The sequence below is a fragment of the Somniosus microcephalus genome, chromosome 5 (genome assembly GCF_052327205.1).
Source record: "Somniosus microcephalus isolate GS21.2 chromosome 5, FLI_Smic_1.0, whole genome shotgun sequence".
Classification (NCBI taxonomy): Eukaryota; Metazoa; Chordata; class Chondrichthyes; order Squaliformes; family Somniosidae; genus Somniosus; species Somniosus microcephalus.
Genome location: NC_140991.1, coordinates 236,940,913 through 236,966,781, shown reverse-complemented (window position 1 = coordinate 236,966,781; position 25,869 = coordinate 236,940,913). Strand labels below are relative to the sequence as shown.

General features: G+C 43.8%; 1 protein-coding gene across 3 annotated transcripts in view; it reads right to left on the bottom strand.

The window, feature by feature from the left end:
• Positions 1-24,684, bottom strand: part of LOC147117613 (triple functional domain protein) — an 862,300-nt gene extending 837,616 nt beyond the window's left edge. For 2 of the 3 annotated variants that reach the window (XM_085988743.1, XM_085988739.1), the window contains exon 1: positions 24,396-24,680. In XM_085988743.1, coding sequence (XP_085844869.1) covers positions 24,396-24,462 — 67 coding nt within the window. In that variant the 5' untranslated portion in view covers positions 24,463-24,680. Of the gene's footprint in view, positions 1-24,395 lie in introns of all 3 variants that reach the window. The other variant, XM_085988742.1, reaches the window with a different exon arrangement.
• Positions 24,685-25,869: the final 1,185 nt, after the last annotated feature.

The window sequence follows — 25,869 nt, the reverse complement described above, 5'->3', positions numbered from 1 at the left end:
TCTCCTAATTTCTTTTTTAAGTATCCCCCTGCACTTTTTATACTCCTCTAGGGCTTCCTCTGTCTTTAGTCCTTTGTATCTGCCAAAAGCCCCCCTTTTTTTCCTAATCCATTCTCTTATATCCCTTGACATCCAAGGTTCCCTGGGCTTGTTGGTCCCACCCTTGACCTTTACAGGAACATGTTGCCATTGTACTCTCTCAATTTCCTTTCTGAAAGACTCCCATTGCTCCGATGTGGATTTTCCTACAAGTAGCTGATCCCAGTCCACTTTGGCCAGATCCTGCCTTATCATATTAAAATCAGCCTTCCCCCAATTTAGAACCTTTATTTCCGGTCCATCTCTGTCCTTTTCCATGACTACCTTAAATCTCACCGAATTATGGTCACCGTCACCAACGTGCTCACCTACCGACACTTCTACCACTTGCCCGGCCACATTCCCTAGAATTAGGTCCAGTACCGCCCCCTCTCTAGTAGGACTTTCTACATGCTGGCTCAAAAAGCTCTCCTGGATGCACTTTAAGAATTCTGCACCCTCTAAGCCTTTCACAGTGACTATCCCAGTTAATATTGGGGAAGTTGAAATCCCCCACTATTATTACCCTATTATTTGCACATTTCTCTGAGATTTGCCTACATATCTGTTCCTCTATCTCCCCCTGACTGTTTGGGGGCCTATAGTACACTCCCAGCAAAGTGCTAGCCCCCTTTTTGTTTTTAAGTTCTACCCATATGGCCTCATTAGAGGAACCTGTTGATATATCATCCCTCCTTACAGCAGTAATTGACTCCTTAATTAATATTGCGACACCCCCTCCTCTTTTACCACCCCCCCCCCGCCTGTCTCGCCTGAAGATTCTATACCCCGGAATATTGAGCTGCCAGTCTTGCCCCTCCCTCAGCCATGTCTCCGTGATAACAACAATATCATACTCCCATGTGTTCATCAACACCTTCAGTTCATCCACCTTATTCGCAAGACTCCTTGCATTAAAATAAATGCCATCCAGCCTTGCCCTACTCCCTTGTGCCGTTACATATTTGCTCTGCCTTCCAAGCTGACTTGTTTTTTCCTCTATATTTGGCTGTACATCACCCCTATTATAGCTCCACTCTGTATCCCATCCCGCCGCCAAGTTAGTTTAAACCCCCCCCCCCCCCCCCAAAACAGTGCTAGCAAACCTCCCCGCAAGGATATTTGTCCCGTTCTGGTTCAGGTGCAACCCGTCCGACTTGTACAAGTCCCACCTTCCCCAGAAGCAGGCCCAGTGATCCAGGAAACTAAAGCCCTCCCTCCTGCACCAACTCTTTAGCCACGCATTCATCTGCTCTATCCTCCTATTCCTATACTCACTAGCACGTGGCACCGGGAGTAATCCAGAGATTACAACCTTTGAGGTCCTGCTCTTTAGTCTGCTACCTAGCTCCCTAAATTCTTGCTGCAGGACCTCATCCCTCTTCCTACCCATGTCATTGGTCCCAATGTGAACCACGACCTCTGACTGTTCACCCTCCCCCTTCAGAATGCCCTGCAGCCGTTCAGTGACATCCTTGACCCTGGCACCAGGGAGGCAACAAACTATCCTGGAGTCACATCTACAGCCACAGAATCGCCTATCTGTTCCCCTTACGATAGAATCCCCTACTACTATTGCTCTCCCACTCTTTTTCCTCCCTTCCTGAGCAGCAGAAGCACCCCCGGTGCCAGGAAGTTGGCTGCTGCTGCCTTCCCCTGGTAAGTCATCCCCCTCAACAGTATCCAAATCGGTATACCTGTTTGAGAGGGGGATGGTCACAGGGGTCCCCTGCACTGCCTGCCTGCTTCTACTGCTCTGCCTGATGGTCACCCATTTCCCTTCTGCCTGTGCAGCCCTTACCTGCGGTGTGACCAACTCACTAAACGTGTTATCCACGACCCTCTCAGCATCGCGAATGCTCCAAAACTCATCCATCCGCAGCTCCAGCGCCTCAATGTGGTCTGCTAGAAGCTGCAGCTGGATACATTTCCGGCACACATGGTCGTCAGGGACACCGGCAGTGTCCCTGAATTCCCACATAGCGCAGGCGGAGCATAACACGGGGCTGGGCTGTCCTGACATGACTTACCCTTTAATTAATTTAAATTAATTCAATACCACCAATTAAAGATATACTCTAGGGCGCTTGTATGGCAGAAGTCCCCGCTACACCTGAGAGACCCTAGAAAATATAAACCACAGAATTGAAGTTACCTTACAGCTAAATGATATATTTAAGGGCCCTGGTTTATAAACAGTCCCCGCTACACCACAGAAACTTTAGAAACTATAAACCAGAGTTAAGGTTTAAAAAGAGAGAAATACTCACCAACCAATCAATCACTTACCTGCTTCCTGGTGACGTCACACTTTGATTACTTTTTACCTCTCTCCCCCGCTACTGAATTGGTATGCCTCGCCTCACTGCTCACACCCAGGTCCGAGGCTCTGGTCTCACCTCGCCTCACTGCTCACACCCAGGTCCGATGCTCTGGTCGGGCCTCGCTGCTTGCTGCCGGTTTTATGCCTCGCCTCGCCGTTCACACCCAGGTCCGATGCTCTGGTCGGGCCTCGCTGCTCGCTGCTGGTTTTATGCCTCGCCTCACTGCTCACACCCAGGTCCAATGCTCTGGTCGGGCCTCGCTGCCGGTTTTATGCCTCGCCTCACTGCTCACACCCAGGTCCGATGCAGGAGATTAGAGAGATAGGAAGGGGTGAGACCATGGAGGGATTTGAAAACAACGAAGAGAATTTTGAAATCGAGGCGCTGCTTAACCGGGAGCCAATGTAGGTCAGCGAGCACAGGGGTGATGGGCGAACGGGACTTGGTGCGAGTTAGGACACGGGCAGCCAAGTTTTGGATGACCTCAAGTTTACGTAGGGTGGAATGTGGGAGGCCATCCAGGAGTGCATTGGAATAGTCAAGTCTAGAGGTAGCAAAGGCATGGATGAAGGTTTCAGCAGCGGATGAGCTGAGGCAAGGGCGGAGACGGGCGACGTTAGAGGTGGAAGTAGGCGGTCTTTGATATGCTGCGGATACGTGGTCGGAAGCTCATTCCAAGGTCAAATATGACACCAAGGTTGCGAACAGTGTGGTTCAGCGTCAGACAGATGTTAGGGAGAGGGATGGAGTCAGTGGCTAGGGAACAGAGTTTCTGGCGGGGATCGAAAACAATGGCTTTGGTTTTCCCAATATTTAACTGGAGAAACTTTTTGCTCATCCAGAACTGTCGGACAAGCAGTCTGACAATTTAGAGACCGTGGAAGGGTCGAGAGAAGAAGTAATGAAGTAGAGCTGGGTGTCGTCAGCGAACAAAGGGGTGATGGGTGAACGGGACTTGGTGCAAAGTAGGATACAGGCAGCAGAATTTTCGATGAGCTCAAGTTTACGGAGGGTGCAAGGTGGGAGGCCAGCCAGGGGAGCACTGGGATAGTCAGGTCGAGAGTTAAAAACAGCATGAATATGGGTTTCAGCAGCAGATGAGCGGAGACAGGCGATGTTACGGAGGTGGAAGTAAGCGGTGTTGGTGGAGGAAGATATGGGATCAGAAGCTCAGCTCAGGGTCAAATAGGATACCTATTTGTTTTGCTCATGCACACCCAGTGCCTTCAGGAGATTGTGCTATGTAAACCCAAATTTATTCTGGTAAATATTCATAATTTTAGTATGACAAGACAAAAAGATGAGCAAATTACTGAATATACACAACCAAGTAAAATGTGTTCTTAGCATTCTACAATGCATAAAAATACTTTATTGAATTACAGAAAATCTGTGCATCTTCTCTCTTCAGGATTAATCATAACTATAAACAAAAAGTTATTGTACATTGATGCTATGTTTAAGCCTGTCCTACCATTGGGGAGGCAAATAAAAAACAATGGGAGGACATTAGTCACTGGTTCTTCAAAACAAAATTAAATTATGTTACCTTCCAGGAACTGGTGACAAGGGCAAACTGTATATTGAAGCTGCAGTAAGAGTAGACAGAATGGCTCCTGGCACTGTACATACTTCTCTTTCTGAATTAGAGCAGTGTGTGACTGAGCTGCACTACTGTCACTAAAGCGACAATAAAAATGACAGCAGCAAAAGAATATAAAGATGAATAATTTTAAATGCAAACCCAGGCAGTTTAGAGGAAAGGAAGGGATAATTTGTTGACCTTTAGTTTTGGACACGCCTAACAAAAGCATCGGCAATGAATGCCATGGCAACAGAATAATCCGGTCATTTCTCTGGTTTCTTCCTCCCCATACACAACTGCTAAGCACGTATATTTTGTGCAATTATGGTAACCTCATTGAAATGTAAATCATCTCTACAGAAAATTGCCATCTCCATAATTAAAAGCTTACATTTTGCTTCTCCACCAGGAGAGGTTGGCAAAAACGCCACAAGAGAGGAATACTGTAGCATGACAATACAGGAACTAGAATAGAAGCTCTCTCCTGTCTGGAATTTAAACTACATTGCTATTCTTACCTGGATATAATATAGAACGGACTTCAGCTGGTAAACCTGCAGAAAACTAGAAGTTCAATCAGATGCAATAGTGCATTGTGCGGCCCTGTTTATTGAAAGCTTCCAGTATCACAAGTTGACAAAAGGTAATTGTATCCCTTAGTGATTACTGTGCTGGCCAGCCTCTTCAGGGCTCAGTAATCAAATAGGACAGAGGAAATTTTACACAAAACTAGTGATATCAATGCTAAAACCACCATCACCGGGTTAGATTATGATCTAATGCATATTTGCATCAAGGCAATTGCACACAATTGGTGCCAAGATTAGTTGGAACTACTTCTTAGGCAGTCCCTCGGAACCAAGGATGACTTGCTTCCGCATTAAAAATGAGCTCGCAGGTGACTGATTAGTCCAATGGGGGACCTACAGTCTCTGTCACAGGTGGGGCAGACGGTGGTTGAAGGGGCGGGTGGGTGGGGTGCTTGGGTTGACGTGCGCTCCTTGCGCTTGCTCCCGGCGAAGAGACTTGAGGTGTTCGGCACCTTCCCGGATGTTCCTCCTCCACTTTGTGCGGTCTTGGGCCAGGGATTCCCAGGTGTCGGTGGGGATGTTACACTTTTTCAAGGAGGCTTCGAGGGTGTCCTTGAAGCGTTTCCTCTGCCCACCTGGAGCTCCGAGTAGAGCGCTTGTTTTGGGAGTCTCGTATCGGGCATGCGGACAATGTGACCCGTCCATCGGAGCTGATTGAGCGTGGTCAGAGCTTCGATGCTGGGGATGTTGGCCCGAGCAAGAACACTTGACGTTGGTGCGCCTATCCTGCCAATGGATTTGCAGGATCTTGCGGAGGCAGCGTTGGTGGTACCTCTCCAGTGCTTTGAGGTGCCTGCTGTACATGGTTCATGTCTCTGAGGCATACAGCAGGGCGGGTATCACTGCTGCCCTGTAGACCATGAGCTTGGTGCCAGGTTTGAGGTCCTGGTCTTCAAACACTCTCTTCCTCAGGCGACCGAAGGCTGCACTGGCACACTGAAGGTGGTGTTGGACTTCGTCGTCTACGTCTGCCCTTGTTGACAGTAGGCTCCCGAGGTATGGAAAGTGGTCCACGTTGTCCAAGGCCTTGTCGTGGATTTTGATAATCGGGGGGGCAGCACTGTGTGGCGGGGGCAGGTTGGTAGAGGACCTTTGTCTTACAGATGTTTAATGTAAGGCCTATGCTCTCGTATGCTTCGGTGAAGGTGTTTACGATGGTTTGGAGTTCGACCTCCGAGTGAGCGCAGAAGCAAGCATCGTCTGCATACTGTAATTCGACGACAGAGGATGGGACGACCTTGGATCTGGACTGGAGGCGACGGAGGTTGAACAGTTTCCCGTTTGTTCTGTAAATTAGCTCCACTCCAGTGGGGAGCTTACTGAGGGTGAGATGGAGCATTGCAGCAAGGAAGATTGAGAAGAGCGTTGGTGCGATGACATCGTCATCGTCCGAGTGAGGGACCGCAAGGGCGTCCGCATCACCCGCGCCATGACAGGAGCTGATGACTGCTGGACAGACCACCGCCTAATCCGCTCTGTCATCTCCATCAATGTAGCCCCAAAACAGCGGCGGCAACAGGAACAATGCCGCAGGAAAATTAACGCTGGAGCACTCAAAGACCCCGCTAAGAAAGCCCTATTCAGCCTGCGCCTCACAAACAAACTGACGACTCCCAGTGATGCAGAGACAGAATGCCCACAGCATCTGGTCTGCACTCAAGGCCTCCATAATCAACACCTGAGAAGAGACGCTCGGTCACTCAACCAGGAAACACCAAGACTGGTTCGACGAGAATGACCAGGAGATCCAGGAGCTAATAAGCCGCAAGCGCAAAGCATTTCTGATCTGGAAACAGCAACAGAACTTGAGAGCAAGAAAGCAGCTCTACAGAAGCCTGAAGGCCGAAGTCCAACAAAAAACTCGCGACCTAAAGAACAGATGGTGGGTGGAGAAAGCGCAGGAGATCCAGCAGCTAGCCGACAACCACGATGTGCGTAGATTCTTTAGCGCAGTCAAGACCATCTACGGCCCAAGCACCCAAGGCCCTTCCCCACTGCGGGCCAAGAACGGAGAGGTACTCATCAAGGACAGAGAGGCAGTCAGTGCCCGCTGGAAGGAGCACTTCGAAGATCTCCTAGTTGGAACATAGAAACAGAGAAAGGCCATTCAGCCCCTCGAGCCTGTTCTGCCATTCAATTAGTGATGGCTGGTCTGTATCTTAACTCCGTCTACCCGCCTTGGTTCTGTAACCCTTAATACCCTTGCCTAACAAAAATCTATCAATCTCAGTTTTGAAATTTTCAATTTGCCTAGCCTAAACAGCTTTTTGTGAGGTAGAGTTCCAGATTTCCACTACCCTTTGTGTAAAGAAGAGCTTCTTGACATCACCCTTGAATGACCTAGCTCTAATTTCAAGGTTTTGCCCCTTGTTCTGGACTTCCCTACCAGAGGAAATAATTTCTCTCTGTCTACCCTATCATCTTAAACACCTCAATTAGATCACCCTTTAATCTTCTATACTTAAGGGAATACAAGCCTAGTCTATGCAACCTGTCCTCATAATTTAACCCTTTTATCCCCAGTATCATTTTGGTAAATGCCTTCACAGCCTTCCTAAAGTGCGATGCCCAGAATTGGACACAATACTCCAGTTGAGTCCAAACCAGTGTTTTATAAAAGGTTCATCATAACTTCCTTGCTTTTGCACTCTATGCCTCTATTTATGAAGCCCAGGATCCCATATGCTTTTTTAACCACTTTCTCAACCTGCCCTGCCATCTTCAACGATTTGTGCACATATACCCCCCAGGTCTCTCTGTTCATGCACCCCCTTTAGGATTGTAGACTTTAGTTTATATTGCCTCTCCTCGTTCTTCCTACCAAAATGTATCACTTTGCACTTTTCTGCGTAAATTTCATCTGCCTGTCTACGTCTTCTTGAAGTCTATCACTATCCTCCTCACTGGATTACACTTCCTCCCACCCCGCCTCCTGTAAGGACTCTATTCCATTCTCCCAGTTTCTCCGCCTCCGCCGTATCTGCTCCGACGATGCCACCTTCCACACCAGTGCTTCCGACATGACTTCCTTTTTCCGCAACCGAGGATTCCCCTCTACCGTGGTCGACACGGCCCTCGACCGTGTCTGTTCTATCTCCTGCACTTCTGCCCTCACCCCTGCCCCTCCCTCCCGGAACCACGATAGGGTTCCCCTTGTCCTCACCTTTCACCCCATCAGCCTCCACATTCAACGGATCATCCTCCACCATTTCCGCTACCTCCAGTGATCCCACCACCAAACACATCTTCCCCTCCCCTCCCCTTTCAGCATTCCGTAGGGACCGCTCCCTCCAAGACACCCTAGTCCACTCCTCTATCACCCCCAACAGCCCTTCCCCTTCGCCTGGCACCTTCCTGTGCAAGCGCAGGAGATGTAACACTTGCCCCTATACCTCCCCCCTTCCCACTGTCCAGGGCCCCAACCACCCCTTCCAGGTGAAACAGCGATTCACTTGTACTTCTTGCAATCTAGTATACTGTATTCGCTGCTCACGATGCGGTCTCCTCTACATTGGGGAGACCAAATGCAGATTGGGTGACCGCTTTGCGGAACACCTCCATTCAGTCCGTAAGGGTGACCCCGAGCTTCTGGTCGCCTGTCATTTTAATTCATCGCATACCTTTTATTGTCTCTTTTTCTTCTTTTGTTCGATCGCAGCTTTGCCTTCGATCTTTTTATTTTCTTTCCAGTTTTGAAGAAGGGTTTCAACCCGAAACGTCAACTCAAATTTCTCTCCACGGATGTTGCCTGACCTGCTGAGTTTTTCCAGCATTCTCTGTTGTTATTTTTACTATCCTCCTCACTGTTCACTATACTTCCAAGTTTTGTGTCATCTGCAAATTTTGAAATTGTGCCCGATATACCCCAAGTCCAAGTCATTAATATATACCAAGAAAAGCAGTGGTCCTAGTACCGACCCCTGGGGAATATCACTGTATACCTTTCTGCAGTCCGAAAAACAACCGTTCACCACTACTCTCTGTTTCCTGTCACTTAGCCAATTTCGTATCCATGCTGCCACTGTCCCTTTTATTCCTGGGCTTCAATTTTGCTGGTAAGCCTATTATGTGGCACTTTATCAAACACCTTTTAGAAGTCCATGTGAATCACATCAACTGCATTACCCTCATCAACCCTCTGTTACCTTATCAAAAAACTCAATCAATTAGTTAAACACAATTTGCCTTTAACAAATCCATGCTGGCTTTCCTTAATTAATCCACACTTGTCCAAGTGACTGTTAATTCTGTCCCTGATTATCATTTCTAAAAGCTTCCCCACTACCGAGGTTAAACTGACTGGCCTGTCGTTGCTGTGTTTATCTTTACACCCTTTTCTGAACAAGGGTGTAACATTTGCAATTCTCCAGTCCTCTGGCACCACCCCCGTATCCAAGGAGGATTGGAAGATTATGGCCAGTGCCTCCACGATTTCCTCCTTAACTTCCCTCAGCATCCTAGGATGCATCCCATCTGGTCTGGTGACTTGTCAACTTTAAGTAAAGCAAGCCTTTCTAGTACAGTAAACTCTTTCATATCCGGCACCGACGGGACCGGGATGGTGCCAGTTGATTAAAAATTCCGGATAACAGAGAGGTAGGCAATTTTTAACAAAAAAAAATAAAAACCAGTGACTAACTCAGCCACCACGGGAAATTCAGACTCAGAAAAACGAAAAATGGATGGATTCAGCAAGATTACCGGCTATCTATTTTGCCGGTTATTAAAGAATTCCGGTTGATTTGGTGCCGTTTAAACGAGAGTTTACTGTACCTCCTATCAATTTTTATCTCATCCAGTATCTCCTCTACCTCCTCTTTCACTATGACTTTGGCAGCATCTTCTTCCTTGGTAAAGACTGATGCAAAGTACTCATTTAGTACCTCAGCCATGCCCTCTGCCTCCATGCGTAGGTCTCCTTTTTGGTCCTGAATCAGTCCCACCCTCTTGCTACCCGTTTATTATTTACATGCCTATAGAAGACTTTTGAATTCCCTTTTATGTTGGCTGCCAGTCTATTCTCATACTCTCTCTTTGCCCCTCTTATTTTCTTTTTCACTTCCTCTCTAAACTTTGCATATTCAGCCTGATTCTCACTTGTATTCTCAACCTGACATCTGTCATACACTCCCTTTTTCTGCTTCATCTTACTCTATCTCTTTCATCATCCAGGGAGCTCTGGCTTTAGTTGCCCTACCTTTCCCCCTAGTGGGAATGTACCTCGACTGTAACCGAAACATCCCCTCTTTAAAGGCAGCCCATTGTTCGATTACAGTTTTGCCTGCCAATCTTTGATTCCAGTTTACCCGGGCCAGATCCATTCTCAACCCACTGAAATTTGCCTTCCTCCAATTAAGTTTTTTTACTCTAGATTGCTCCCTGTCTTTTTCCATAGCTAATCTAAACCTTATGATACTATGATCACTGTTACCTAAATATTCCCCTACTGACACTTGCTCCACCTCATTCCCCAGAACCAGATCCAGCAATGCCTCCTTCCTCATTGGGCTGGAAATGTACTGATCAAGAAAGTTCTCCTGAACACACTTCAGAAATTCTTCCCCCTCTCTGCCCTTTACACTATTACTATCCCAGTCTATATTAGGATAATTGAAGTCCCCCATTATCACTACTCTATAGTTCTTGCACCTCTCTGTAATTTCCCTGCAAATTTGCTCCTCTATCTTTCCTACTAGTTGGTGGCCTATAGAATACACCTAGTAGTGTAATGGCACATCTATTATTTCTTAACTCTATCAAATAGATTCTGTCCTTGACCCCTCCAAGACATCATCTCTCTCCAGCACTGTAATATTCTCCTTAACCAATACTGCCACCCCACCTCATTTCTTTCCTTCCTTCCCTATCTTTCCTGAACACCTTATAGCCAGGAATATTTAAAACCCAGTCCTTTTTTGAGCCAGGTCTCAGTTATCGCCATGACATCATATTCCTATGTGGCTATTTACGCCTGCAGCTCATCAACCTTATGTACCACATTTTGTGCGTTTACACACATGCACTGTAAACCTATATTAGACCTTATATTCTCCCTTCGACTGACCCAACCTAATACCTTACTATTTCTTACTCTAGTGCTACCTGTGTCTCCCAATGCTTTGTGCCCTTTGTTTCTCCTTTCTAATGCAATGCAGCAAAGCCAATGCATCCACTATCTCTGTAGCCACCTCTTAAAACCCTAGGATGTAGGCCATCAGGTCTCGGGAATTTGTTGGCTTTTAGTCCCATTAATTTATCCAGTACGACTTCTCTACTACTACTCATTTCTCCAAGTTCCTCATTCTCACTCAATCCTTGGTTCCCCACTTTTGTTTCTTCTACCATGAAGACAAATACAAAGTATCTGTTTAATGTCTCTACCATTTCCTTATTCCCCATTATAATTTAATCTTGTCTCTGCCTGTAAGGAACCCACATTTACTTACATTTAGGAACAGCTTCTTTCCCAGGGCTGTCATCCTACTGAACTCCACAAATAAACTCTAAAGCCTGCACATCTGCCAATGCACTTTATTATGGTTATGTTTATGTTAATGTATTACAAGCCAAATGTATGTTGAATGTTTAAATGTCTTAATCTAAATGTACACTCTCGGGAGCCGCAAGCCTACATTTCGTTGTACTGCACTTGTGCACTAACAATGACAATAAAAGTTGATTTGATTTGATTTGATTTCGCTAATCTTTTCCTTTTTATATACCTATAGAGGCTTTTACAATCTGTTTTTATATTTCTTGCTAGTTTACTCTCATTCTATTTTCTGTCTCACTATCAATTTCTTGGTCAACTTTTGCTGAATGCTAAAATCCTCAGGCTTATTACTCTTTTTGGCAACATTATAAGCCGTTTCCTTAAATCTAATACTATCTTTAACTTCTTGTTAGCCATGGTTGGACCAATTTTCCCATGGGATTTTTATTCCTTAAGGGAATCTGTATTCATTGTGAATTATTTCTTTAAATGTTTGCCATTGCTTATGTACCGTCATATCTTTTAATCTAGTTTCCCAATCTACCTTAGCCAACTCACCCCTCATACCTACGTAGCTTGCTTTGTTCAGATTTAAGACCCTAGTTTCAGACTTAACTAAATCACTCACAAACTCAATATAAAATTCGATCATATTATGATCACTCGTCCCCATAGATGGGTTCCTGTACTACAAGGTAATTAATTAACCCAGTCTCACTGCACAATACTAGATCTAAAGTAGCCTGTTCTCTAGTTGGTTCCTCAACATATGCCTGCCTTTGATCAACATTAAAAATGTATCTCTAAAAGCAACAAGTCCAAATGGAATAACAGAAGAAGCATAACAAAAAATTAAATGTCAGAAGGTGCCACTTTAGCAAAGTAACCATGTCATTTTGAGGCCTTCTGAATTTGTTCAGTTTAAAGTTAAGCCTACTAATCGCGTGCTAATCTCACCAACCTCCTTCTGGTCCCTCCCTGCTCTGCCCCTTTGGACTCCGTCAGTAAATGAGGTATTAATCGCCCCGCTCCACATTTCCCTTCAAAATGTACATTCACTTGTAAATAAGGACCTTGCCGCCCATGACCTTATTGTGGACGATCAAATTGACATCATGGCATTGATGGAGACATGGTTGAGGGGTGATGACACCTTTCCCCTTAATGAAGCTTCCCCACCTGGTTATACTTTCCACCGTTTTCCACGCCCAAACCGCCACGGTGATGGTGTAGCCCTTACCTCTAAATCACACCTTGGTCTGTCTCCCTACTCCTCCAGCAACTTCTCCTCCTTCGAGCATCTCACCTTGTTCCACTCCTCACATCTTGCTTTTAAAATCTTTGTTCTGTACCGTCCACCCAAATACCACACCAATTTTCTCAGATATCTTATCTGCTTTCCTTCCTGTGCCTCTTCCCATCCTCGGTGATTTCAACCTTCACCTCATCTCTTCTTGCTCCCTTTCCTCTGAGTTCACTTTCCTCCCTTCATCTCTCCCTTCATGTAAACTCCCCCACCCATATACACAGCCACCCCCTCGATCTCATCATCTCACGTGGCCTCGCTATCCCCACTGTAACTATCACAGATAAGGCAATCTCCGACCATTTCCTTATATCACTCTCTACCCATATTCCCCTTCCCAACCCCACTTCTTTTTGTGCCCGCGCCTGGGGAAAAACTCTCCAAGTCCTTTACCACTGCACTTCCTAATTCCCAACTATCTAGCCTTTGGCCTACAACTTATGACATTTCTGCAGCTACTGACTTGCTAAATCACACCCTCTCCACCACCTTTGATGCCCTTGTCCCAACTAAAATCATTACACTCTCACCCTAGTCGTTCCCCTGGTAAACCCCTCATCTCCGCTCCCTTAAGTCCAAGGGACGCAGATTTGAACGTCTTTGGCGAACAACTGGTCTAACCATCCAGCACCAGATATGGTTAGACCATATAAAGCACTACCGGGTCCTGCTCTCCATCACTTAAACCACCCACTATTCTAAGATCATCTAGGATGGCAAAGATAACAGCAGGCTTCTCTTCTTCACCACTAACCTCCTCAAACCACACTCCCCTGCCTCCAACAATAAATGTGAGGAGCTCATGGACATCTTTGCCAAAAAGATCAACAACATCCATTCAACTGCCTCAGCTACTTCCCCTAGCCCACCCGGGCCTTACTTCCTCTCTGCTTTACCCCTGCCCTAACCCTAAATTTGCATATTTCTCACATTTTTCTCCCATCTCCTCTTGCCCTTTCAAAGTTAATCTTGTCAAGGAGACCGACCTCCTGCTCTCGACCCTATTCCTACTAAATTGCTGACCAGCCAACTTCGCTTCCTGTCGCCCATGTTAGCGGATATTGTTAACTGTTCTTTCTCCTCCTTCCCTTCAAATCTGCCGTTATTACCCCTCTCCTCAAAAAACCAACCCGTAACCCCCTCCGTCCTTGCAAACTATCTCCAATCTCCCTTTCCTCTTTTTGGTTCAGAGAAAACCTCTATTATTATTATTAATGCAATAAAATTACTGAACAACAAGGACTTGGAAGACAGAATTACAATAACTGGGCAGTGCATGTTTAGAATTAGTCAGTAGATCTGCAAAATAAATTGCCAAAAAGGAAAATGCAGCTTTAAAAGGCAAAGCAAAACACAACTGTCTACAACACGATGTGCTTGTATTCAGATTCTGCCAGCTTTCATTCATGATCCACTACAAAAAACATCAGCAGTAACAATCATCCAGAAATGTAAAATTGAACTTAATACATCTATATCCTTACAACACAAAAGATCATATTTCTTACCTGGTTATATATTTTTGGTAATCTGACAAGAAAATCTACCGCATGCAATGTCATTTAAAACAACATGCACACAAAAATTACAGATCTAAAACAAATTAAAGGATCTATTCAGTAACCTCAATCAATATAAAATATTTTTGTATTTTCCTTTCCAGTTTTGAAAAAGGGTTAGACCCGAAACGTCGACTCTAATTTCTCTCCACGGATGTTGCCTGGCCTGCTGAATTTTTCCAGCATTTTCTGTTGTTATTTAAAATATTTTTGGCTCTTGCTATCATACATGGTTAACAAATGTGTACATGGAGACAGTGTCATCAAGTCACAGCAAGTCATCAAGGCATACTGTAATCACAAAGGCCTTTAGTCTTGTAATTGTAATGGAGCACATTTTTTAACTATCCTACCACATTATTATATTGCATCTGTTCTAGCATGACAGATTCAGTTATCAATCTGGAAGGTTCCAAATCTGAATCAAATAAGCTATTGCACAAGTTAATTATATGAACAAGATTGAAGTAAGCAGCAAAATCCCTCATGTTCCATTAGAATTGAATCAACTATTTGAGTACACACACTGTAACTTTGTTTACTTACACAACAACAATGCTTCAAAAGTAATTGATTGGATGTGAAAGTCTTTGGGATGTCCTGAGGTCATGAAAGGTACGATATAAATGCAAGTTCTTTCTTTTCTTATAATAAAAATGATTAAATGTATCCTCATATTCCCGACATAATTAGTATAACAGATGGGTTTTAGCAACTTTTTTCAGTCATTCGCGGGATGTGGGCATTGCCAGCATTTATTGCCCATCCCTAGTTGCCCTTGAGAAGGTGGTGGTGAGCCGCCTTCTTGAACCGCTGCAGTCCGTGTGGTGAAGGTACTCCCATAGTGCTGTTAGGTAGAGAGTTCCAGGCTTTTGATCCAACAACGATACAGGAACAGCGATATACTTCCAAGTCAGGATGGTGTGTGACCTGGAGGGGAACTTGGAGGTGGTGGTGTTCCCATGCATTGCTACCCTTGTCATTCTAGGAGGCAGAGGTCATGGGATTGGAAGAAGCCTTGGCGAGTTGCTGTAGTGCATCTTGTAGGTGGTACACACTGCAGCGATGGTGCGCCAGTGGTGCAGGGAGTGAATGTTTAAGGTGGTGGATGGGGTGCCAAACAGACTGCTTTGTCCTGGATGGTGTTAAGCTTTTTGAGCTGCATTCATCCAGGCAAGTGGGGAATATTCCATTACACTCCTGACTTGTGCCACTCATTGCAGAATACCCAGCCTCCAACCTGCTCTTGAAGCTACAGTATTTATGTGGCTGGTCCAGTTAAATTTCTTGTCAATCATGACCCCCCCCCCCTTCTAAATCAAGCCAGATTCCACCAGTTCTTTTACATACATGCTATGAAAGATCCTTTAACAGTCATCACTACTGGATTCTCATTTAAAATCAAAACAGACAGTATTGTGACTCATTTCCCCCTAGTGTGTTAACAGAATGCAACAACCTGGTTACCATCAAGTGGTTTATAATCCATGGTGGAGTTAACAACATGCAGCCAAATATACAGTGGAATGTGAACTGGTGCAATCCACAATCAATTTACAGCACAGACTTAATATGAAAGCTTAACTAGTAGTACACATCAAAAGCTTCCCAGCACCATTTGGGGTTATTGTACAATTTGATCAGCATCCGGATCTCCCTTGCCCTCGTTCAAACCACATTAGCACACAAACCAAGCACAGTTGTGGGGTCATGTTATGTCACTACAATTTCCGTGTCTTAATCTTAAAATAAAACGCTATGTTCACTTTAAACCATTTACCAAGACTTTTGCTGTACTAAAACCTTGCCTTTATACACACATGGTGTTCTTAGTCTGACTCACTACCATAAAGTACATCAATCATTAAACCTACTAACTTTCGTTCTGTAGCCCATCTTCAACAGAAGTTTCAATTATCTATTTTTCTAGTTAGTACAGTATTCAAAGTTATTTTAAAAATGCACATAGCATGTCTTTTATTGCATTCAAATGGCCAGGTGCACAAACCTTAATGTACCTTTATAGGGGCGAGCATAATGCTTTATATATAGGACTTTGGGGGTTTGTGAATTAAAAAAATCAGCAACAAATATGATCCTTTGAACCTATCACCGTGAAACTGAATCATCAAATTTGAAATATTTTTAACCCTATATGTTTAAAAATTCTGAATCACCACATGGGTAAGTCTTGCCCTTAAATATGTCACTGAAGCTAACTCGTAAATGCAGTATCCAATCTACAAGATTGAAGTACAAATATATTGTTTACCAGATATCCACTGTGGAAAGGGGCACCTATTGGAAGAAAAACTCAAACTCTTACAGCTAAATATCAATCTGATACAAGAAAAGAATCACTGCTAGATCATGTAATGGGTAATGAACTAGAACAGATCGGAGAAGTAAGAGTAGGAGAGCATCTTAGTAGTAGTGATCACAACATCGTAAGGTTCAAGATTAGGATCGAGAGTGACATAAGTAGGACAAAGAATAAGGTAACAGATTGGAAAAGAGCAAATTATGAGGAAATGAAGATGGAACTAAAGAAAGTAAATTGGGAGAAAATCTTCAAAAACAAAGAGACAGAGAAATAGGAAATCTTCAAATGGGTAAATCAATAGTTCAAGAGAAATGTATTCCACTAAAAGCCAAGAACAAGCAAGCTAATTATGGGACACTGCAAATGAATAAAGTAAAGACAAAATTGAATTTAAAGAAAAAGACATAAAAGAAGTTCTTATATACACTAAAGGATAGGAGGACAAAAGGGAATTTGAAGAGCTCAGGAGAGAAGTTTAAAAAAAACTATCAGGAAGGCAAAGAGAAATTACAAAATCATATTATCAAGGAATATAAAAAGAAATAATAGTGTTCTCTTGACACATAAATAACAAAAGGAAAATTAGGCTAAAGGGATATGGAGAGAAAGCAGGGACAGGGTACTGAATTTGGATGATCAGCCATGATCTCATTAAATGGCGCAACAGGCTCGAGGGGCCGAATGGCCTACTCCTGCTCCTATCTTCTATGTTTATGTTAAAGCTGGGATAGGGACACCAAAGGATGAGCAATATAAACTCACAGGTAATGACAGAGAAATAACAGAAGTATTAAATAACAACTTCACCTTGCATTTTACTAAAGAAGATAACGAAATAAACATTTCACTAGAGGATGAGCTTAAAAAGAATATCAATACCGTTGGGATTGAAAAGCAGAAAATAATTGACAAACTAGCAAAACTGAAAGAGGAGAAAACCCCAGGTCCGGATGGTTTGCGCCCACTCATACTCAAGGAAACTAGGGAGGAGATAGCAGAGGTGCTAAATAAAAGTTCCACAAAAGAGGGGGTAGTTCCAGAGGACTGGCAGACAGCTAATGTTGTTCCTATATACAAAAAAGGGAGACTCGCCATTGAAACATATGGAAGCGCGTGATGTTGCGACACTTGAGTGATAGATTAGCCACTAAACTTGCCAGAGTTAGGTTTTGTCCATACCAGTGTATGTAAATGTTTAACGGCATGATAAGTCTTAATTACTGCCAAACAACTTCCCTAGCACTGAAAATTAACTTTTACAAATGTGGAGTTTCATTACTTCAGATTTTAATTTTTTTGGTGATAATTAAAAAATGTTTTTACACTTTTTTTCCGTCTCTTAATCCCATCTTTATTTTCCACTCTTTATTTTGCTTTCTGTACATGATTTGGCATTGAATTAACTATTCTAACTTACACTACCTGGTTCAGACACTGTGGACCCCCCGCCCCCCACACCCCATTGCCGGCAATCAGTGAAATCAGTAGAACTGACAAAAACTTGAGCTTTTCCACACAAATATCGCTGTTAAATATCCAATTAAAATGTTACGCCTTGTTGGAATCGGTGTAACTGGGGTTTTAACAGCATATTGACTGCTAAACAACCGTCTGGCCCTGAAAGACTAATTTTTATATTTGTGGAATGTCAAATTTCTCCATTATGATAAAAAAAAAATACAATTTTTTTAAATAAATGTTTTCTTTAACATTAGTTCATGATATTTCAGCTTCTCGTTTATCCCTATGTGAAAGTTCCAATCTTTATTTTGCTCTTGGTAACATTTTTAAAAAGTGAGGATAAAAGCTGCTTTTTATTTCCTGGTTTACTGTCTGTGAGAATTCTTCAATGTGATTGGCTGCATAGACAGCTTGATGACATCACTGCTGCATCGCACTAGGAACCCCCTATTCACAGCACTACAATCAATTACATGTCGCGAGATCTCTGTGGGCAGCGCCGATCACCATCGCATCGCCGCTGACCACAAATTACGGGTCATTCTATGTAATTACTAACCCAATGACAAATTTCCTGTCTGAGACAATTTTAGACAAATTTTAAACACAGAGCTCAGAATACAGCTATAAAGATATAAGTCAGGGTGCACTAAATAGGCTGAAAGACCGTTCCTCATTCCCATCAAAGTACAGGTAGACTATCCTTTATCCGAACTTCCGAAAACCGAAAACCTCTAAAAACTGAAAGTTTTTTCGTTCAGCGTAAGTCGTGCGCACGACATGACCAGAGTGGCGCACAACTTACGCTGAGCAGGGCAGAGGGTCACAGAGTTCCCTCCTGGGTAGGAGATTGCAGGCCGAGCCGGACAGTGTGAAGGAGGTACCGGGAGAGTGAACCCGACAATACAGCGGCCCGTCCAATAGCTGCAGCGGCCCGTCCGATATTCTTTCCCCCCCCCCCCCCCCCACCCAACCCGACCCGTCCGATATTCTTTTCTCCCCCCTGACCCGACCCGACCCCCGACCCGTCCGATATTCTTTTCTTCCCCCCCGATCACCCCCACCCCCCCGCCGACCCCCACCCCCGACAAATTTCCCAATTCCTTCTGAAATCCGAAAAATTCCAAAAACCAAAACTCAGCTGGTCCCAAGGTTTTCGGATAAAGGATAGTCTACCTGTATCTAATTTCACTACTTCAGCAGCATAAATCTCTGCACACCTATGAACAAGCATATTTCTACTTAAAAAACAAAAAGATTTAAATGAAATTGCAATTAACACATTTTTCAACTTTACATTAATTGTAGCTACATTGTTCAACCAAGTAATGTTGTTAACAACAGAAAATGCTGGAAAAACTCAGCACGTCAGGCAACATCCATGGAGAGAAATTTGAGTTGACGTTTCGGGTCGAACCCTTTCCAGTTTTGAAGAAGGGTTCGACCCGAAACGTCAACTCAAATTTCTCTCCACTGATGTTGCCTGACCTGCTGAGTTTTTCCAGCATTTTTTGTTGTTATTTCAGATTTCCAACATCTGCAGTATTTTGCTATCGAAGTAATGTTGTTAGTTTGATTAGGAGTTATGTCAATTTGTATTACAACATTGAGAAAATGATAGACAATGGAGAGGAAGCTTAGCCATACAGAAGTTGGGATTCTGGGCCTGTCGTCCAACCAGAGAGGTGGAGGGATAGGACATAAGTCAGTGTATTTTACAACATTCTGAATTCAGACGGTAGGAGAAAAATAAAACATACAGAACTAAAATATTTACAAAATTTAAATTTTACATCTGAAGCCCCTATACCATATATTTAGCTCATTCTTGATTTTTTTTTTTTTTAAAAAGGCATAATTAATTCACTCATGCCCAGGTGAAAATAGAGTATGTTATTGCTGTCGAGGATTACATATTATACTAAATAGGACTCAATGAATACTAATCTCAATGACTACTTTTTCTTCCCCCAGAAAGGGCCAAGTACAAATAAGACTGCCTTATTACACAATCCAAATACACCAAATTTGTTCAGAACATTTGGCCCAACACACTTTCATACAGTCCCAAGAATCAGTTTGAGAGAAGTTTCAACAAAGCAACATTAGAAACATTTCACAAGGTTTCACCTATGTTTACAATCCACAATCGGCAAACAGGAAGATAGATCTTGTGTGGTACAGTACATTGCATGATAGCCAAATTAAACTGCAAGAATGAGAAACATTCAGGTGTCTGGAATGACAGTAAACTCTTAAGATTATCTGATCCAGAAACCAAGAAAGCTGAAGTGTCAGATTGTTGGAATTAGCAGAGTTCAAATGCAAATTACTGATGAGACTATCCCGTTTATGGTGGCGTACTTTTTCTGTGTGTGCATGCAGTGGACTGTGTAGAGTGCAGTAGATTCAAAGATTTCTTCCACAAAGGTGGAGCAATTTTAGTCAAAATGTCTTTGATTTATGTCTAGATGATATGTATATCTCAATTTAGTAAAAATAAATTTCAACAGAAGCTAGATAATTCTTCATGCTACTTAACTCTTAGAAACAAAATTATAAAATCTGATTCTCTCTTTCAGAAGATTAACCTTGATGGAGTACACAAATCAGACTGTTAAAGATGTTCAAACCTAAAAGATTCAGGTTTGTGATGGTGTATTTTTTCAACACATTTTTTACCTCCACACACATCAAGTTCTATAAGATTCAACATATTTCGATAGCAAGACAAAAAAAAGCAACTTAAATCCAATGTCCACCCAAGTAGAAAACCCTTGTTTGTAAACATTTTATTTAGGGGCCAGTAACAACTCACCATGTCACCAACCTCTTAGGACAGGCGGGACAGAGTTATGTTCCACTTCTTCAAACATTATTCTAAAACAAACCAGTTTTTGTAACTTTTACATGAGGGTAAGAAAAGACATCTTTCCTCCCTTCTGCAAAAGATGACAACTGCAGGTGGACTCTTGAACCCAATGGAAAACACAATCCTCCCCCAACAAAGAGAAACTGGTGTTTTTTTTTTCCTCAGTGATAATTTTTTTTTAAAGTAAGAGCTTTGTTTCTCCATCGATCTCTTCTGTTACCCAGCCCAACTTTTATAAGACACATCAATAACTGTTGGAAATCTTTTGTGAATGATCGTGTTTTGTAGCTGGACATACAAACCTGCAGATTCCACCAGAAACTTCAGACCAGTCCCAAGAAGTTATTACTGGTTAGCCTTCCAGTTACTGCTGTGCTAACAAATCTTTCCTCAGAACACAATGCAAAAAATAAATGAGCAAAAAACCCATCTCTGGTTAGATTCAAGTCTGCTGCAGTTCCCACTATGGATATTTAAATCCACATTGGTCTATACTACATTTCAGAAACTTTTATTTATCCCACAATTCCCATCTTCTCACAAAAGAGACTTCCCTCCTTGTTATGCATATTGTTTCTAGCTCCACTCCATACATTCCCTTCTCCTCTACTCCCAAATGTGCAAGCAAAGTCAGCAATTTCACATCCAAAGTCCCTGTAATTCTTCCAGTTGCATCCTCTTGCTCTTCTGTACTTCCCACCTCCATAGTCACACATCTAAAACCAGTGTTCCAAGTCTCTCCCACCTCCATAGTCACACATCTAAAACCAGTGTTCCAAGTCTCTCCCACCTCCATAGTCACACATCTAAAACCAGTGTTCCAAGTCTCTCCCACCTCCATAGTCACACATCTAAAACCAGTGTTCCAAGTCTCTCCCACCTCCAGTCACACATCTAAAACCAGTGTTCCAAGTCTCTCTCACCTCCATAGTCACACATCTAAAACCAGTGTTCCAAGTCTCTCCCACCTCCAGTCACACATCTAAAACCAGTGTTCCAAGTCTCTCCCACCTCCAGTCACACATCTAAAACCAGTGTTCCAAGTCTCTCCCACCTCCATAGTCACACATCTAAAACCAGTGTTCCAAGTCTCTCCCACCTCCAGTCACACATCTAAAACCAGTGTTCCAAGTCTCTCCCACCTCCAGTCACACATCTAAAACCAGTGTTCCAAGTCTCTCCCACCTCCAGTCACACATCTAAAACCAGTGTTCCAAGTCTCTCCCACCTCCATAGTCACACATCTAAAACCAGTGTTCCAAGTCTCTCCCACCTCCAGTCACACATCTAAAACCAGTGTTCCAAGTCTCTCCCACCTCCAGTCACACATCTAAAACCAGTGTTCCAAGTCTCTCCCACCTCCAGTCACACATCTAAAACCAGTGTTCCAAGTCTCTCCCACCTCCAGTCACACATCTAAAACCAGTGTTCCAAGTCTCTCCCACCTCCAGTCACACATCTAAAACCAGTGTTCCAAGTCTCTCCCACCTCCATAGTCACACATCTAAAACCAGTGTTCCAAGTCTCTCCCACCTCCAGTCACACATCTAAAACCAGTGTTCCAAGTCTCTCCCACCTCCAGTCACACATCTAAAACCAGTGTTCCAAGTCTCTCCCACCTCCAGTCACACATCTAAAACCAGTGTTCCAAGTCTCTCCCACCTCCAGTCACACATCTAAAACCAGTGTTCCAAGTCTCTCCCACCTCCAGTCACACATCTAAAACCAGTGTTCCAAGTCTCTCCCACCTCCAGTCACACATCTAAAACCAGTGTTCCAAGTCTCTCCCACCTCCAGTCACACATCTAAAACCAGTGTTCCAAGTCTCTCCCACCTCCATAGTCACACATCTAAAACCAGTGTTCCAAGTCTCTCCCACCTCCATAGTCACACATCTAAAACCAGTGTTCCAAGTCTCTCCCACCTCCATAGTCACACATCTAAAACCAGTGTTCCAAGTCTCTCCCACCTCCATAGTCACACATCTAAAACCAGTGTTCCAAGTCTCTCCCACCTCCAGTCACACATCTAAAACCAGTGTTCCAAGTCTCTCCCACCTCCAGTCACACATCTAAAACCAGTGTTCCAAGTCTCTCCCACCTCCAGTCACACATCTAAAACCAGTGTTCCAAGTCTCTCCCACCTCCAGTCACACATCTAAAACCAGTGTTCCAAGTCTCTCCCACCTCCAGTCACACATCTAAAACCAGTGTTCCAAGTCTCTCCCACCTCCAGTCACACATCTAAAACCAGTGTTCCAAGTCTCTCCCACCTCCAGTCACACATCTAAAACCAGTGTTCCAAGTCTCTCCCACCTCCATAGTCACACATCTAAAACCAGTGTTCCAAGTCTCTCCCACCTCCATAGTCACACATCTAAAACCAGTGTTCCAAGTCTCTCCCACCTCCATAGTCACACATCTAAAACCAGTGTTCCAAGTCTCTCCCACCTCCATAGTCACACATCTAAAACCAGTGTTCCAAGTCTCTCCCACCTCCAGTCACACATCTAAAACCAGTGTTCCAAGTCTCTCCCACCTCCAGTCACACATCTAAAACCAGTGTTCCAAGTCTCTCCCACCTCCAGTCACACATCTAAAACCAGTGTTCCAAGTCTCTCCCACCTCCAGTCACACATCTAAAACCAGTGTTCCAAGTCTCTCCCACATATACAAAGGAGTCATAAAGTAGGAGCTCGTTCCCCCTCACTCTTTACTCATTCCATCCTTTTCATTGCTCCATTTTGTCTCCCCCGCTCAGTTCTCCCATTCCCTATACCCCCCATCTCCATTTCACCATTCTGTCCCCTTTTTCTATCTCTCTTCTCAATCCTCCTCCACCCTCTCACTTCACAATTCTACTTTCTAATCCCCCACAATCAACTTCCTCCATTAGTTCACCATTTCTCTTGCCTTTCTCTCATTCCAATTTACACCCTCTCCCAAGTCTCCAATTATTTTTCTCGCATCACTCATAACAACTCTATTTGAAAGCTCCTCCAATGTTTCAGTTGGTTGGTTCACTGCCCACTTTAGTACTGAGCCATAGAAGCCAGAAGATCCCAGGTTCAATTCCCTGTCTGTATAAAGTTGGCAGATTTCTGTCAAGCCAGCAGCAAGAACACTGTAATTGGCCTGATAATCCCTGGGCTAGATAAAGTATAAAATCCGCCCTCCTCTTGATCACAAGTCAGTAACCTGCTGAAAGGTGCATGTGGCTAACAGGTAAGGTCAGAATCAAGCTCAGTTGTGATGCTTGCTGATTTTATCTAGGCTCAAACATGATTTTAAGGTTAAACTCAATAAATAACCAGTGAAGGATGAATCCCAAAGTTCTCCCAGTTTCCCTACTCTTATGCATGCATCCCTCCCATGTCCCTCCAGTCCTTCCCTCGCTCATGTGTCCCTGTTCCCCCATTCTCTTCTACCCTGTCTCCTTCTGTCCATTTCAATCTTTACTATATTACTTCTTCCCATCTACCTTTCTTTAACCTCATCTATTCTTCTCCATCACCTATTTTACTGTCTATTCAGTTCTTCCACACTTCCCGTTCTCTAGAAACCGTTAGCATCTTCGTCATCCTTTCTCTATCAGCCTCCCATTCCCTTTTCCCTCCTTCCCATCCCCCTCTATCCTTCGCCCTAGCCCTCACTTCTCATTTCATTATCTCTCCTTTTATATCCTGCCATCCTCCATTCCCTTCTCCTCCCTCTCGGGCCCACACTCAGTACATCTGTCCACAATCCTCGGGCCCGGCCCAGCTCCCAGAGCCCGGCTGCAGCCCCGCGTCTCCCAGTCACTCACCCGATCGGAAAAACGCGGCGATATCGGCGTCTCCGGCCGCGTCCTCCGCCCCCTCTGCAGAGCTCATGTCGGCGGCGGCTTCCTCCTCCTCGGGCTGCGCGGTTACAATCCTCCCGTGAAGCGAAGATCCAGATCCTGATCCTGATCCCGACCGGCAGCCGCTACCACCCAGCGGAGAGAGCGCGACACCGAGGGAGGGAGGGAGCGAGCAGCGAGCGCCGCCACCTCTACCAGCTCTCCTCCATCTTGGAGCCGTGAGTCACCGTCCGGCACACATCGGCAAACATCGGCAACTTCCGGCACGCCAGCCAGCCCGCCATCCCTCCCATCTCATTCCAAGGTCACTGCTCCTCCAGCAGGAAGGAGCCGGCAAACGACAGCAGCAAGGCCCTGCAACAGCACCATACAAAGATACGGCGATGCGCCAAGAGATTCAAACAGAAACAATATACAAATTGATCCCTTCGCAATATTCGCAGAGATACAAACTCCCGCAGGTATGCGGACTGAAATAGATACAATTCAATACACTGCCAGAACAGAGAGCATACGGATACGTGAATTGGAAACAGATTGAAACATACGCGAATGGGAAACATTCAGTCACCAAAGTCACAAATATACATTGTAAACAGAAATACAAAATATACGGACAGTTGTACTGTGCTAGAAATATAAATAATTTACAAATTAGATGCAAAGATGCGACATACATATTATAAAGCATACGAATATATTTATGGTAAAGGATGGAAACATCCACAATAGCCAAGGCTACAAAAAAGCACAACTGCATAAATGTGCAGCAAAAACAGAAAAATGCACAATATAGAAATAGATGTAATATAGATATACAAACAGTTTAAGATTTAGATGCATTCGCAATATATGCAACTGCACAATTTATTGATAGTGTATTATAAACAGATAGGGATAAACATGAAATGTACGAATTAGATGCATTTGCAATATAGAGATATACAATTACGCATAAATGCAATTACATTGTACAGAAAGGTAAAAATGTACACAATGGACAGTTAACAATATAGGGATAGACTGATTGATAATATGCAGACCCATACAAAAACACAATTTACAGAAAGGCACATTCTATAGTACACAGAAAGAAACCTAAAATGTATAGATTGATGCATTGTACACAAGGAGTTACAACATCTATATAAATAAAAGGATATGTCTCTCTCCTACACATATGTTATATCAAAAGAAAGCTCATCATTAGGGGACTCTTGTAGGTGTATTTACTTTTTGGTCGGACAAAAATTGTGCCGACGGTACCCAAAAAACATTCAAAATTCCACTCATTATCCACTCATTTGCATCGAGTGGGGGCGGGCCATCCTACAGTTGAGTGACAGGACCATTGACCAATCCTACACTTCAGTGACCTGACGGTTGGGCGGGCCTTATCATTCTGAACCGAGGTGAGTGTCAGCCATCTTGATTCATA